Genomic DNA, 16,350 nt, shown 5'->3' with positions numbered 1-16,350 from the left:
TTTGCAGGGCTTTGGACCATTACAAAAACCTGGAAACCCTGTGAACGAAAAGCCAAACTAGATACTACAGAAGATACAGGATGGCCCCTGAAAATAGACTGAAATGAAAATATCAGCCTGATGATATCATGCCCTGGGTTTTGCCAGAGGTTATGTGGGAGATAGGAAGAGAGGCATACAGATATGCCATTTTGGGAACAGGCCTTTGTTTTATTGTAGTAACTGGTTCTGGCCAGTTAGCAGGATGAGGTTGCACCCCGCACACAATTATGGTTCAATCATACAACCTTCTCTCAAGGCTATTCCTTGCCTCCAGCCTGAGTGTATCGACCAGCATGCTTCTGAAATTAGCACTTTCAACATTTTGGAAAACAACAAACAAACAAATGCAAACATTAACAGGGCAGCGTTCCTGCAAGGGTGGCAGCTTGGATATACTGGATGGGGGCGTCCTTTGCCAAAGAATGGGGTCAGGGATGCCTCATTGCCTGTGTGCCTGTAGAGAATCAGTGAACTACCTTCCATCTTGCTGCCTTCTCTCTGGTTGGAGCCTGACACTTTCCCCCTTGAGTAAGCAACCCTCTTCTGAAAGGAGATGGAGTGTGACATGTAGCCCAAGGCACAGCATGACTCAGAGAAGAGAGGAAGGAAATCCTTTCTGTGCTCTCTGACAGATATGCATTGCTTCGCCATGTGGGCAGAAGAGTGAGTTGATGGCGAGATCGGGACCACAGGGGCTGTTGTAGGGATACTGCTGAAGCAGCATGCGTTGACTGCCTTGAGAAGTCAGGATCCGGTGTGGCAAGTTGTGCCAAGACTGAGGGCCAGATCCCAAGAAGGCTGCTGCTGTTCTTTTGCGGATATAAGATGTCTTCTTTGAAATTAGACTTCTTAAAACTCACCACAATCACTTTATGGATCCCATCAGCTTCAGGGCATTGTGTCCAAACCTTGGCCATTGATTTCCACCCTCACCCCATAATGTTTCTGCAACCAATTTCCGCTGCTTTGATCAGCTTAAAATGCTTTCTGAGCCAGCTGCACCAGCAGCTCATATTAGTATATGTGGTGAGATAAGGTTGCCTTCTTATGTCAGAAGTGCTGAAATGTAGAGCTCTTCCACCCTCAGTGTGGACAGTCCTCTCCTCACCCACATGCTCATAGAAAAGCTCTAGGCCACCTACAGCCCCAGGGCCACATGCAAGTGATCAGGTCAGACTGCTGGCAAGAGCGACCTGGCCCTCCCTCGGGAGTCTATTGGGCAGAGAGGAAGAAAGACGACAAGGTGTCAGCAAGAGAGAGAGAGGGAGAGGCCATGTCCACTTTGGGCACTGGCCCCACTCACCGCTGGCTTCAGTCCCATCCTCTGGGATGTGTCCCCCAACAGATAACCCATTGGGTGAATGTGATCCTCAACAGAAAAAAAAAAGGTCCCTCATGCCTGTTGTAGAAAGTCCATCAACCCATTGTCCTTGTGTTTGTCAGATGAAATAAGGCCATGAATCAGAGGCACCCTTTTAAAGCTCAGTAGGAGAGGGGGGCTGAGAGATTTCAGTGGGGGCCACAATTTGCAAGTAGCTTCAAAGGCCCAGTCTTGTCTGTACTCAAAATAAACACCAAAAATGCATCATATTTCATTTTCAAGAGCATTTGTTGGCGTTACTTTTTAGAAATCATTAATTACCAAAACTTGTTAACAACACAGATCAGATAGTCCCTGCTATTTTTTAAGCAAAGGGGTTTATACCTTTGGCATGCCTAGATAGTATGTAGACCCATCCGCTTATTTATAACAATAATGTCATTGTGGTGAGCCACTTTGCTGACTGGAGATAAAAGCAGTCTTTAGACACAATCGCATACAGCATGAAATATAGTGACAAATGCGGTGGGACTGCCCCACTTTCTTCCCTAAATTGGGCCTCTACAAGGAAGCAGCTTCTGTCAACCTGGTTCCAAATCAACAAGAAAGGTCCTCTTTTATTTTCGCTGAGGCTTTAATTGCAAAGAGCATTACAGTCTGGAAGTGTGTATGTGCTGCATATATAGCTGCTTGTGAGATTGTGGCAATCGGCATAGCTAAGATCCTGAACTCTTGGCCCATGCATTACAATTCTTCCATGAACGGGCTGCTTCCATGACTGAAAAAAGTGGCATGTGTTTAGAACCCTATGGTGGGGAGGGTGGAGCAGCCTCTTTTTGCTGCCATGTCTCCATTCCAAATCAGGTTCCCAAAGCTGCTTTTCCAGATAGGATGATGATGATAATAATAATGATGCATTTATTTATGTAGCATAATTAATGTGAATTGCAGTTTCCAAAATATGCAACGTAGCCAGGTCCTGTGGCATACTCATTTTCACTCAAAGCTGGAAAGATGGTAAGAGACGTTGCTCTCATGGGCAAAACAACCATTTGTACAACAATGCGTTCACAATGAAATGGAGTGGGGGGGAAGACACAGGCAAGACTCCTAGGGCTTCTCCACATGGGGCTTGTATCCTGCGATTGAGATTGGTCACTCACAGAAGCTTGCAGGTGCTTTATATGACACTGTCAACCTCCAGCACCTCTTATGTGCTCTCCGACCATTTCCTCAGCTTAATTTGAAATAGAAATAATGAGGTAATAAAAAGAATTTTGAATCAATTTAAATTTGCCCATGTAAAGAGGAAGTGGCACTATAACAATATTGCCATCCAGTGGCTGTATAATGAAACATATAGAACTCACAGACAAAAGGCCAATCTTAATCTCATGAAGAATCCAGAAGCAGAAGCCCTGGTAAAACCATGTTTGGAGAAGCCCCTAGTTTATGCACCTGAATTTGTTTTAATAGGAAGGCGAAAACAACTCATATGTAAATGCTCCGGTGTCAGTTAAAGGGTGCTTGTGATACCAATAACAACAACAACAACTTTTTAGCTGTTCTTCCCATACGTAAATTGTATCTTAAAAGGGCCTTGAGGTGAATTGGTATCCTCTCATTTGACCTAAACATTGTACCCTTGGAATTTTGAAACAAATGCTGAAGCCTTAGACATCCTTACCTTTAGTATCCAGATGCTCTGATTTAGAAATTAAACCTTTCTTTTCTTCAATACACTCAAGTACTCTCCAGAAATACACTAACTGCTCTACCAGGAGCACTTAAAAACTTGCTTCTTCGTGATGGTGCTGCTCTAGTAGCCTTGGATCAGAAATACACCCAGATCATAAGGCTACTTACTATAGGTTTATTTCACCACAAACAGTTTGGTACAGTTAAGATGCTATTATTACATACAATTTACCATAGGTGTGTGCCACATGTAAAGCTGTTATTGAATTCAATAAACCAAGGAAGAGTAGCCATCAGTACATCTGAATTTTCTCCCTAATATTTAAAAGGGAGACATTGCTTCTCCACTTAGACCTTTTAATATAATAGTGCAAGTGGGGCCCTGCAATAAAGTGTTGCAGATTGGACAGTTTCTCATCCAGCTACTCCATTCCATCTCTGCCCCCCCCCCCGGTTTCCTGTCCCCCCACGCCAAGCATCAATCAACATTCCATGACCACTGAGCATACTCACTCCTCATTGGTCTATTTGGAGTTCTTTGAGGAGGACACAGTAGTGCCCAATTGCAGCTGCATTAAAATCTTGAATTTCTATATTGATGTTTACAGACAGCTCTCATGTCCATTTCTGGGGACATTTAAAAATAGTATAAACCAAGAAATCCAGACAATCAAATGGTTCTCTCTACCCTTTTTTCAGTCTAGGAGTCTCTTGCACCATCCTCCTTTTCCAGTCACTCCATTCCAAATATATTTCTCTATGCCTTCAATAACAGCATCAGCTAAGGATAGTGTGTCTCCTCTGAATGAATGCTTGGAGGCGGTAATGGGCTGGATGAGGAAAAACAAACTGAAGCTGAATCCAGACAAAACAGAGGTGCTTGCTGTCAAGGGCTCTGACCTAGGTTTGGAGGTGTGTCAACCAGTTCTGGATGGGGCTACACTCCCCCTGAAAGACTGTGTTCGCAGTTTGGGGGTGCTCCTGGATCCGTCACTCCAAATGACAGCCCAGATAGATGCAATGGCCAGGAGTGCTACTATCAGCTTTGGCTGATACGCCAGCTGCGCCCCTTCTTAGAGTCAGAAGACCTAAAGACAGTAGTGCATGTGCTGGTAACCTCAAGACTTGACTTCTGCAATGCGCTCTACACAGGGCTACCATTGTACCTAGTTTGGAAACTTCAAGTAGTTCAAAATATGGCAGCCAGGTTGGTCACCAGTACATCTAGGGGTGAACATATTACCCCAACATTAAAATCACTCCACTGGCTGCCAATTAGTTTCCAGGCAAAGTACAAAGTGTTGGTCATTGCTTTAAAGTCCTAAATGGTTTGGGTCCAGGTTACCTGCAGGATCGCCTTCTCTCATACAGTCCACCCCGCACATTCAGGTCCTCTGAGGTGAACTTACTTCAGTCAGCTAAAACTAGGCTGACATCAGTTTCCCAGAGGACCTTTTCTTCTGTCGCCCCCAGATTGTGGAATGGCCTGCCGGAGGGGATTTGTAAAAATAACTCTCTGTGTGATTTTAAGGCAGCTTTAAAGACTAGCCTTTTCCAGCAGGTCTATCCAGATCAATGTAAAATCGAGAATTTTTAAGATGTATTGATTCCTGTTCTAATGTTGTTCTCTGCCTCAATCCAAAGGGAGAGGCAGGTAAGAAATAAATAAAATTATTATTATTATTATTATTATTATTATTATTATTATTATTATTATTATTATTATTATTTACATTCCCCCCTCTTACTTGGTTTATATTTTCCTCTCTTTCAACACTCAGTCTGAATTCCCTGGGCAGTGAGAATGCTCAATCCTCATTCAGCTGTTTTGGGGTCCCCCTAAGGTTTTCTTTACATAGGAACGTAGGAGGCTGCCTTATACTGAAACAGACCACTAGTCCATCTAGCCCAGGGTTGTCAACAACACTGACTGGCAGCAATCCCTTTCCAGGGTTTCAGGCAGGATTTTTTCCAGTCCTACCTCGAGATGCCACAGATTGATCCTGGGACTTTCTGCATGAAAATCATATGTTCTACTATTGAGCCACAGTTTACTAAAACATTTTTGTAACTTTGCAAACCTTGGGGATACTCCCGATTCAATACCTTCCTTTTGTATTTGGGTGGGACCGTATTGTCTTTATTAGCACCAGCACCCAGATAATTGGCTTGGAGGTAGAATATATGATTTTCAATTAGACCTTTTGCTTTGTGTTGTTGTAAAATTACTTTTGCAATATATAATGCTAGCCACTTTGTTCATATTTTGTTGATTCCTCCTTTCCCAGGTTTGCTGATGTTTGCCATCACACACATCCTATATTCCTTGGCATTTGGGATGAAGCCTTTAGACCTGAAAGCTGGCCTTGTGATGGTCCTGACGGGCATTTTCTGCTACAGCTTCCTGTATTCCTACCTCTCGGGCCCATTTACCTACCTGGTAGCTGTCTATGTTGTCTTGATTGGCTTCATGGGCTGGCGGGCCATGGCCGGCATGCAGCTGTGCAACGACCTTTGGACTTGGACCAAACTCTCAGCTTGCATTGGCTCAGTGCTCTTCATAGTATCAGACATGGCCATCGCTGTCAACAAATTCTGCTTTCCTGTGCCCTACTCACGGGTCATCATCATGGCCACTTACTATGCAGCTCAGATGCTCATTGCCCTTTCTGCTGTGGAGAGTAGAGATGAAGAGGTCTTCAGAAAGGGGAAGTAGACGGCGATGATGCCAGCTGACTCTCAAACTTTGCAGTGGGTGCTGTACCAGCATTCATTCCCAAGGGCATCTCTGACTATTAAGGCGAATTAACAATTGCAGATCTTGCTTCTTCAAAGCATTTTTTGTTAGTATTTAGCTGGCTCTCCTCAAGTTCAGTTTGTTGGAGTGCGGAAGCCACGCTGGAAGTTTAGAGTGTTCTTACAGAACCTGCTGTCTGACATTTTCCACCTTGGAAGTTTTGGGAGGCATCTCTAATACTTTATTGGTATAATACTGAAGCTGGTGCTGAACATTCCGGATGGAGAAGTCTCATTTAAAAACAATGGTGTATTTTTGTTTTGTTTTTTGGGGTAAGTTGTTGGCTGGAAAGTATATTGGGTTTTAAGAGCCTTTAACTCTGAATGTGTCAAGTCATGTGAAAACAACCCTTGGCGATGTCTGTCGAAACCCCATCTTTGTGTGCTTTGCAGTACAACTGTGAAATAATTGTGTGTCTCCACAAGGAATCCCCAGGGCCCAAATAATACAACAGGATGCAGGAGCACTTATGGGAGTTTGAATGGTTAGTAAAGCTTGCGCTATCCCTGGGAGAAACCCGTCTGAATGCCAGATTCACACAACCATGTATTGGAGGCCATTCAAAGCCTTTCTTCTGAATGTGAATCCTGCAGAGCGCCCGTTGTTCTGCAGACTTAAAAGCAACAACAGAATGCAACAATCTTCTCAGGCTTGCAGAGGAGGAGGGGGGATCTGGAAATGAAAATGTTGATTTTAAAACAAAAAGCAGATAATGATCTATGGTTAATCCACTTTTCTAGCAGACCATTTCCAGCTTGCATAATCTCCGGCTAAAGCACCAAAACATGGAACGGAAAAACATCCAAATGTTCTCGAAGTTGAAGTCACCAGCTGCTTTGTTGGCTGAATTCACTGGCCAAGAAAACGATCTGCTTGTCAGCCCTGCTGTCGTTGCTGTGTCAGGATGATGTGGGAAGAACTTGGAGCCATCTTTTTATCTTCCCACCACCCTCTCCAAAATCCCAAATGAAATCAATGTATTGAAAGAGGAAGCATTGGCAGTGATGCACACTACATTATAGGTGCTCTGCTCACTGTGAACAAGGGCCACGCCATGGATCCCTAACAAACATTAGCAAGTCAGCATTTCTGCTATGAACTTGGTGGATTATCAGGGAACAGTATTTATTTACATTGAAGCCTAGCGGCTTCCATGTATTTGCGCATGTGTCTGTGTGTACCTGTCTCGTGTGCACATGACTATCGAGTTATTTTCCCACCACCTCCAGCCAGAGCTGTGGAGTCTGCAGGTGCCTTCATCCCTACAGCTGCAACGCGGGTCATGCCTATTACCTAAGTGCTAAGAGACCAATCAGTATCCCACCCTCCTAAGATATTCATTCATGTTCATTGGGCAGCACTGAATTACTATGGATCAGACTGGGAGGGAAGTGCAGTTTGGAAAAGTTTCATGTCAGCAGTTTTCCTATGATGATGATGATGATGATGATGATGTGTCAGGTTGCAAAACAGGGCTCAGTTGACCCACATTGCAGTTGTCAGGGTGAAGACGCTGGATCCATGTCCTCCTGGTTGTTTGTGAAACTTTGTGGGGAAAGACATCTTACTTATTAACCACAATGTGTTTTTTTTCGTAGTTTACTTCTCTTCACAATCATTACAGTGTTTAAGGGATCAATCCTATGCACGTTTAGACAGGAAAAAAGTCCTACAACTCCCGGCATTCCTCAGCCAGTTATGCTCACTGGGGAATGCTGTCTAAATATGTGTAGGATTGCACCCTGTGCCATTTGAATGTTTATGTCCTTTTGGCCTGAACAGTTAGAAAATACAACACACTGTTAGATTCTCTCTCCTGCATTGTTTCTTTAGAACCTTGTTCTTACTTGTGAAACTTAGCTCTGCGGCCCTTTTATAAAAACTTAGAAAAAGAGAACCTGACGAAAAGAGCCTGAGTTTTTCTGGAAAGGCAATTCTTAAGCAGGGACATCTCTAAAGAAGTATTCAACATATTCCAGGTAGTTTGCATTGTTTTCCGGTTAATATTCAAAGTCTAGCTAGGGAATGTTTTCTTAATTTCCATTGTTGAACACCTCACACCATCAGGAAATTCTTTCTAATTTTTAGTTGAAATCCCTTTTCTTATAACTTGAACCCATCAATATGGTCCCACCTTCTGGAGCAACAGAAAATAACATTTGCTCTGTCATCTGTGTACCAGCCCTTCCAGTATTTGAAGATGTCTCTTGTATTGCCTCTTTGGGTACAATCCTGTGTATGTTTAGACAGAAAAAAGTCCTACAACTCCCAGCATTCCCCAGCTGGCTAGGGAATGCTGAGAGTTGTAGGAGGTTTTTCTGTCCAAACATGCATAGGATTGCACTGTTAATTGTATTTTTTCCAGGCTAAATTTACCCATCTCCTTCAACCTTTCTTCATAGGACTTGATCTCCAGGTCTCTTGCCATCTTTTTTGCTCTCCTCTGGTGATGTTCCACTTTATATGTCAGTGATAGTATCCAGTTGATACTACTCAAATCAACCTTTCGTTCTGCAATGGCACTGATATCACAGAGTAAAGAAAGAACGTTCTGCTTGGTAAGGGTTCAATGATGGGGCTCTTTTATACAAGGGGGCAGCTGAAAAGTTCTCATTCTAAGTTCACTCCAGTCTATTTAGTTGAGAACTTTCCAGCCTGCCTGCCTCAGCCATAAATGCCACAATGCCACTTGTTAGCTGTTCCTTGGTTGTCTGCTGGCTAGCACCACTAGCTGCTTTATCCAGATGCTAAGCGGATTTCATACCCATCACTTCCCTTGCAGTCTTTGGCAAGGAGACATTTCCTCTCTTAACTGAATTTTACTTTAATGGGTCTTTTGTTCTAGAGAATACCAGTTCCAGATAATAGAACCAGTGACCTCTTTTTTCCATTTCAGGGCACCACAGTTCCAGAGCCTCTGAAACTGTATGTAGGATAGTTGTACCACCCTGTCTGTATTGCATAGTTTAATCTGGCAGCACTACTCCCAATAACTTGTTTTTTGAAAAGCAACCTTGCACTATTATTATTATTATTATTATTATTATTATTATTGGAAATGCTGGCTTAAATATCTCCTAGAATTGTTCTGCTGCTTTAAACACCCTCACCCGAAATTTTCTAAAATTTATTTATTTATTGCATTCACGATGGGATTTTTTTTTAACAACAACAGGGGCTACCACTGTTTCAAATATTGGTCAAAAACTGAGATGTAGAGAAAAATAATAGTAAAAGTAGGAATCCTTTTTTGTATTTTGTCATGGATGTAGTAGCCTACCTTAACACAGGACGTAAAATGATACATGCAGAAAAGTAAAGTGCTTAATTTTAAAAAGCAGCTGCCCTAGAAATAATCTGTGATAAATCTAATCAGGCATTTCTATGTAATTCTTTTTTAAAAATAAATTAAAGCCCTAAATCTTAAGTATTTCATTTTTAAAAAACTTTAATTAGAGAAATGACAACATTGGTTTGAGGAAAAAAGCAATAGTGGTTATTGCCTTTTATTTTCTGTTATGGATTCTGTGGCTTTACTACCTTTCGAATTTCTAACTGTTGTATTTGTTGTTAAAAGGCACCAGGAACCCAGATAAGGGAGAAAATAGGGGTGGGGAGGTGCAATCCTTAATGAAAGCAGAAACTCTGGCAATGGACTGGAATGAAAGGCCTGTTTAAAAAAAAAACACGGGGGGGGGGCAGTGCACAATCTCTTGGCTTTAATGCTGTTGCATAATTTGGGTGACCTCTGCCATGGCAGGGTGGCCCCTATAGTCCCTGTCTTCAGGTTTTTCAAACAGCTTCCAACCCTGCAAAAACTAGTTTGGAAGAAATATTCACATTTGGTATTTTTTTCTGGGTGGAGTGGGGGGGGGGGGGTAGCAAGGACCTAAAGAAACAAAATATGAAAATGACTAAAAAGTCTTATTTAAATATTATTTGTAAGATAGTCCTTTGCTCTAAATAAGGCTCAGAAAAGCAATTTGCTACTAGTAGCTGGTAAATTCAAACGTGTGGACTATACAATCCTAGAATAATTTATTGTAAAATGGCACTTACTTTTTAAAGCACATTTTCTTGATGATGTCATGCTTGTCTTGTTGTTTTGTTTGCACCATGGGGGGAGGTTACTACTGAGTAACTGAACAAGATAGCTCTTTATTTGCATCCTGTCCATTAGGGAAGGAACCATACAATGGAAAGCATTGCCTTAAGGCAGGCCGTTCCTGACCTGGTGAGTCCAGATGTTTTTGGACTACAACTCCCAGCATTTCTGACCATTGACCATGCTGGCTGAGGCTGCTGGGAGTTGAAATCAAAACATTGGAGGGCACCAGACTGGGGAAGAAATGGCCCTAATGTATTTTCAGATTGATGCAGCTTAATTTTGTTTTGGCAACAGTGGTCGCAGAATCCTGGCTCTCTCAAAATGTTTGCAATCTTCATTAATATGCCTGCTATTTGCTTTTGGGTCAATGTTTAGAGAACCATTTAAATATTTTCCCCCTTTTGGAAGAAAATAATCTTAAGTAAAGGATTTGTTTTTACACATGATTCAATTTTCATAATCTCCTCCATATTTCCCACCCTCCTTTGAAGCTGATTTAATATCCTGCATCTCTAAAGATGTTATTTTGCATAGTTTCGTGACGTAAGTTAATTTGCTTGTTTTCGCTATTTTAAATATATTTATTAAGCCCATGCTTCAGTTTGACAACAGGTGGGCATCTATTTCTGAACAGCCTGCCACTTTCCCTTGTTCACCTGTTGCAGGACTGAAATAAATGTGAAGTAAACATCCAGAGGCACATTTTCCTGGCTTAATTTTGTTAGCTAAATTTGCATTGCACCCTGCCCCCCGCCCTACACACACACACACACCCTGACTAGTAATGGACAGTCTTGGGTCTGGGATTCATGGAGAAATGATATACAAGTGCAACAAGTTGATTGCTAACATTTTTGTTTTTGAGCAAACAAAAGTTAAATAAACTTGTTTCTGCCATCTTGGAATTGGAGCTTTCCTAAACGAGGCATTTATTGTACATTTATTATCATTCCTTACTCACGGTTTACGGGTTTAGACAATGTCGTGACTCCCTAGTTTTGCTTGTGTTTTTCCCCAGGTATTTTTTAGAGCGGGGGAAATGGAGTATTATTTCTGAGAATGAAAGAATGGTACTTCCTTACTTGTGTAATTGTGATATTCCACTACAGCACAGCACCACCTAGTGTTTATGTAGCAGAAAACCAGGAAAGGAAAAGCTCTTTGTGTAGAGCTTAGTTCTGTAATGAAACTAAAATTGGATACAGCACTTTAGAGCTTTTCTGTATAAGGCTGTTAATCTGCTGTATCTGCTTTTGGTTTTGGCACATAATTGTGGAATAGGAGATCCTGTTATCATCATCAGCATTTTCTAAATCATCCATGTGCAGAACCTTTCCTGAATTAAGATGCATAGTGGTTCGCTAATTTTGGTTTCTCCATTCAGATGCATGGGGAAAGGCTTTTCAGAGGGCGGTTTTCAGACTCCTATTGCCTCCCAGCCAATGGAAATGACCCCATCCTTACCTAATCACTTGGGTCACTTGAACCAATTAGAATCATTGTGGAGCACCTCACAGCAGCTACGCGTAGCCAGACTGATAGCAGATTATGCTCTGAAGAAGTCCTGAGTTCAAATGCTTGAGAAACAGTACCTTATGACATCCTACAGGATTTTTGGTGATGGCTTTAGATCTGTTTCAATGGCCTTGAAATATGTAAAGTATTCAGCGGTCTGAATGAAAAGCAGTCTTAGAACATGAAATTGCAGGTGATTGAGAGAGAACACTGTGAATAATCAGAGATTTTAGAGAAAGAAATTTTGGATCCCATTCTTTTCCTTTTGCATTTGATGGTGTAATAGAGGTTGCAGGTAATTCATTTGTATCATTTCACCCAGAGCTTCTCTCCAAATAGAATTTTGGCTGCAGATAATTTATACTTCCAGATAGCAATCAAGCTGGGCTATGAAATCTCATCCTGTGAGTTGCAAATTATTATTTTTTCACTAACCAACAATGTTTTAGTACTGTAGAAACAAGAAACAAGGCCTTTGTATCTGCCCTCAACCGGATACGCTAAAAAATAAGATGGATATGTGGACCATAGATCTCAAATAACTGCAGTGAAACCTAAATTAGTATGAACTCAGAAGCAAATACAATGCAAACATTGTAATCTTTCACATTCAGTTTGTTTTCTTTCTTTTTCCAGTTTAGAGAATGTTCTGTTGTATGTATTTGTTCTTTTTAATGTAAAACACTGTATATGCATATAGAGATACAAAATAATAAAAAAAATCACTGATCAAAAGGCAAACATGTTTGGTAGATTTTGTTGTTGCTGCTGATTGGTTGTGCTATAATACTGCTAAAACTAGAGGCAGGGGAAGTTCAGCATCCATGTCTTATGAGGAATGGGTAAAAGGCCTGAGTATGTCTAGCCTGGAGAAGAGAAAATTAAGAGGACACATGGTAGTGATCTTCAAACAGCTGAAGGGCTGTCATGCAGGAGATGGAGCAGACTTGTCTCTGTTGCTTCAAAGGGAAGCAGATTTTGCCTAAACATCAGCAGAAACAGTGGAACAGACTGCATTAGGAGGTGGTGAGCTCTCCTTTAAGCATTGGTTGGACAACCATCTCTCAGGGATGCTGTAGTTGTATCCTACATTTCATATCCTGAATTGAGTAGGGGTGGACTAGATGACCTTGAAGGTACCTTCCAAGGCTTTCATTTCATTTGTAAAGTAGCTCACAGTGATATGATGGCTTTTGGTCTTTTCAAGTAGCTCTGTGAAACTTTGCTGTGTAAAGTTTGCTCTATCTTTAATCTGAATGGACCAAGAGCAAGGGTGTGAAATTAGCTTTTAATCAGGTGCCAGGGAAACATATATCCCGACTGACAGTAACTTTCTTGTACTGTCAGTCGGGATATATGTTTCCCTGGCACCTGATTAAAAGCTAATTTCGCTGGTCACTGAGGACGGAGATCATTAGGGGTTGCTGGGAACACAAGCAGCTTCCATTGGGAAGCAAAGGCCTTATGGCTTCCTCCCAACTAGGTGCATCAGCTGCCACACACAGGATGCAGACTTCGGTATCATGTTTTCCCCAAACTCAAACTGAAATATTTGCCACTGGTAAAGTTCAATTTTCTCCTCAGTGAACACATCTATTGTGGCTGGGACCAGCTCCCATTTAGCTCTCTTGTCATTCCAGAAGGCTTTCCATCTGCAGCCATTTCACCTAGCTGCATCAGAGAGAAAAGTAAGGCCTCCTCCATTTGACCCCTCCCTTCGCATAACTGTCTCATGCAATCGCCATGGTTACCCAAACCATCTTATTTCCCCCTTCTTCCTCATCTCCTTTTCCATTTTGTAACACATCTATTAAATTTATTTATTTATTTACAGTATTTATACACCGCTCCATATCTAAAATAGATTCCATAATGATCAGCCATTCTTTTTAATTGTGAAATACATTGGCAGAAAGGCAGTATATAAGCATAGTACTAAAAAATGATAAATAAATGTGGTTGCAAGTATCAAATGTAATACTCTTCTGATCCAATCTGTTAATCTTCATTGGTACCCAATGCTGTACAGCAGGGCTAGGCAATGTGGGCATCAATGTGCGCCAATACTTTTCTTAGCACCTGCCAAGGTGTCCCCCTTTAAACACACACACACACACACACACAAAACACATTTTCTTACCAGCAGTTTGGATTGCTGTTTCTGGTGGAACTGAGAACTGTGAGTTCAAAGGACTAGTTTAGTCTGTTGGGGCTTAGACCCCAGCTCTGAGGTTACTCATCCTTTGCCATTCCTCCCATAGGAGCCATTTTGTGGTGGTGCCCAGGACAGTTTCTCAAATTACCAAATGTACCCACAGCCCCTGATTTAATGTATGCAAATAAGAGAAGTGCAACACTTCATTAACCATGGCCTGGTGCCCATTCTGAATTTATGGAAAGCATGTGATGTATATGTAAACATGATTTTGCCCTGACTTTCTAAGGCTGTATGTTGCAATGGCTAGGAAAGGGAGGACAGGGCTTCTGTATATTTAATAGTTGTATAGAAAAGAGAATTTCATCACAACAGTTAAAGCTGCAGGAGCCCTGCCTGGCATGACCAGATACAAAAGAGGGCATTAGACTAGTACTCAAGATTTCTAATTGATTGATTCACTGGTTCATAAGCTCTTACTCTCTAGTGGGATTTCCTCTGGATAGCTATGTGCTAAAAGTGGTTTATAATTGCAAGTGTACATGCTTAAAAGCCCCAGCCACATTCCTTAAAGAATTTTCTTATAATGTAACTGAAATCAAAGTGCCTAAACCCTGCCTCATTAATGATACCAAGAATTAAATTTTGTTCAGCTGACAAACCAGATAAATTGGACAGTTTGGGATTGGGATGAAGTATTTGGCACTAAAATGACCACAATTACCCTAGCTTAACTTTTTTTGCGATTCAGACTGATAGCAGTTGAATGTGACTTTACCTTTTCTCATGCAGACATGGGAAGTTCTCGTAGAGCCAAGGTCTGGGACTTAGCCAACACCAGCATTTCAAGCTATAACTTGTAAAAGAAGCTGTAGCTACATCAATGTTTAAGTGACTTGGGTAAAAGCAGATTGGGTAAAAGCTCAAATTGCTCCCCATTTAGAACAAAATCATAGCATAGCGGGGAATGGATTCATGCAGAACCTGTCTGACTGCTAGCATCTATCAGAGGCTCTGCTCTGGGTGCCTCCATTTTCTGAAATAACTACCATGGATAGTTTCCTGTGGTGGGGATTTCAGGTAAAACGGTAAGGAGATATTTAGGATGTTTTTAGGATGTTTTAACAATGTATATTATGTTCTTAATTCAGTTTTATGTATTTTGTATTTACTGTTCCGCCTTGATCAAAATGAAGAGGCGGGTAAGAAATAACAACAACAATAACAACATGGGCATTTAGTGGTGTTTGTTGAGCTTTCAATTGAATTTTGCTGCTGCTATTCTTGGGTCTTACATATTGACTTGTTTATGAGTTTTCTATAGGCCCAGCCCAAGGCAAGTCTCCACTTGAAGCGGGGATCCACCGCCACCGCTGCTGCTGCCCCCCCTCCCAATCTGCTCACCCACCTGCTTACTTTTGCTGATGCACAAATGCTGGCCCTCAACGGTTGGCCCTCTCATCAGTTGTGTTAGCTTTCGTTGCCTGGGTATGCACACTCACCCCCTCAACGTGTTCTCACCTTCAGGAGCTGTGCGGCGCCTGCGCATTGGGCAAAGTATCAAGAGAGATCCTGGAATGTCCATGACCTTTTGTGAGACTTTGTCTGACCTTGCGCAGGCGCCGCACGGCTCCTGAAGGTGGGAATACCTTATGGGCAGCTTGCTGGGCAGGTGGGCGTGCATATGCTCACAAAGAAAAGGAAGCTGTCTGGCACCCAGGTGGACGGGGCCAACTGGGTTGGGAGGTGGATGTGCGGGGGTGAAGTGGGAGGCACGGTGAGGCGTAGCACACAAGGGAGTGGCTGCTTCTTGATCATGCGAATTGCATGCATGGCTGGCCGGCTGGCCTACCATGCAGGCAGCTGACAGGACCAAGAAGTGGCAGACCTTTGGAGGGAGAGTGTGCTACTGTTCCCATACTCTGCTGCCTGCTGCACCTGCATCCTTTCGTTTCATGGTAGGGCCATTTTATTGCTGTGTTCTGCCAGGTTTTCATAGTGACCATTTTATTTTATGTTGAGGTAAAATAGTTGTTGCAAGCCACCTTGAGGACTATGGCTAAAATGTGGAGTAGAAATATTTGAAACACACAGATTATAGCTGTGTACACGTATAAGAGACCAGGTATTATTAAAATATGAATCACCCCTAACCTGGAAACACTTAGGACAAATATGTCTGTGGGTTATAGAAAGTTGATACTTTGATAATTTCAAACTCAAATGTCCTGCAGTAGGCCTTTAAAATCTATCCCCTTATGTGTTTTTGGAATGTTACATAAAAATTCTCATTTAGAGGCGGCTGAAATTGTTACTGTTCCTCCGCTCCGGTGGGGTAACAAAATTTAGTTTACTCATTAGCAAAATTACGTTTTTCCTGTGTTCTTCTGGTTTTGGCACAGTGGTGCTGTATAATCAAATACTACTGTTGCTGCTAATAAAAATGAAAGGAAGTTGAGTTCCATCTTGCTTTCATTGACATTAATACCATTGAACGAGAAGTTGCAGGATTTAAGTGGAAGATAAAAGAAGAAAGGGGGACAAGACAAACAAAAAGCTATATTTAGCTATTCTTTATTTCCAAGGTAATGTCTCTTAAGTATTGGCAATATTATTAATTATAAATCTCTGTCATCTCGAAGCTTTAAAGGCAAAGCTACTGTTCCTCATAGTTAAGGTTCTATGCATCACCATCTCATGTGAGTTAATGGCTA

The 16,350-nt window shown here is 41.8% G+C and overlaps 1 protein-coding gene across 1 annotated transcript in view; it reads left to right on the top strand.

Annotated features, from left to right (window-relative positions):
* The window catches only part of TMEM86A (transmembrane protein 86A), a 43,699-nt gene extending 35,564 nt beyond the window's left edge, over positions 1 to 8,135 (top strand). Inside the window, exon 3 of the mRNA XM_063117180.1 lies at positions 5,350 to 8,135. Within this exon, the coding sequence (XP_062973250.1) occupies positions 5,350 to 5,777 (428 nt within the window). The 3' untranslated portion in view covers positions 5,778 to 8,135. The remainder of the gene's footprint in view (positions 1 to 5,349) is intronic.
* Positions 8,136 to 16,350: the final 8,215 nt, after the last annotated feature.

This window comes from Elgaria multicarinata, chromosome 2, assembly GCF_023053635.1.
Source record: "Elgaria multicarinata webbii isolate HBS135686 ecotype San Diego chromosome 2, rElgMul1.1.pri, whole genome shotgun sequence".
NCBI classification, from domain to species: Eukaryota; Metazoa; Chordata; class Lepidosauria; order Squamata; family Anguidae; genus Elgaria; species Elgaria multicarinata.
The sequence above is the reverse complement of the archived record's forward strand: the minus strand, read 5'-3'. Positions and strand labels throughout refer to the sequence as shown.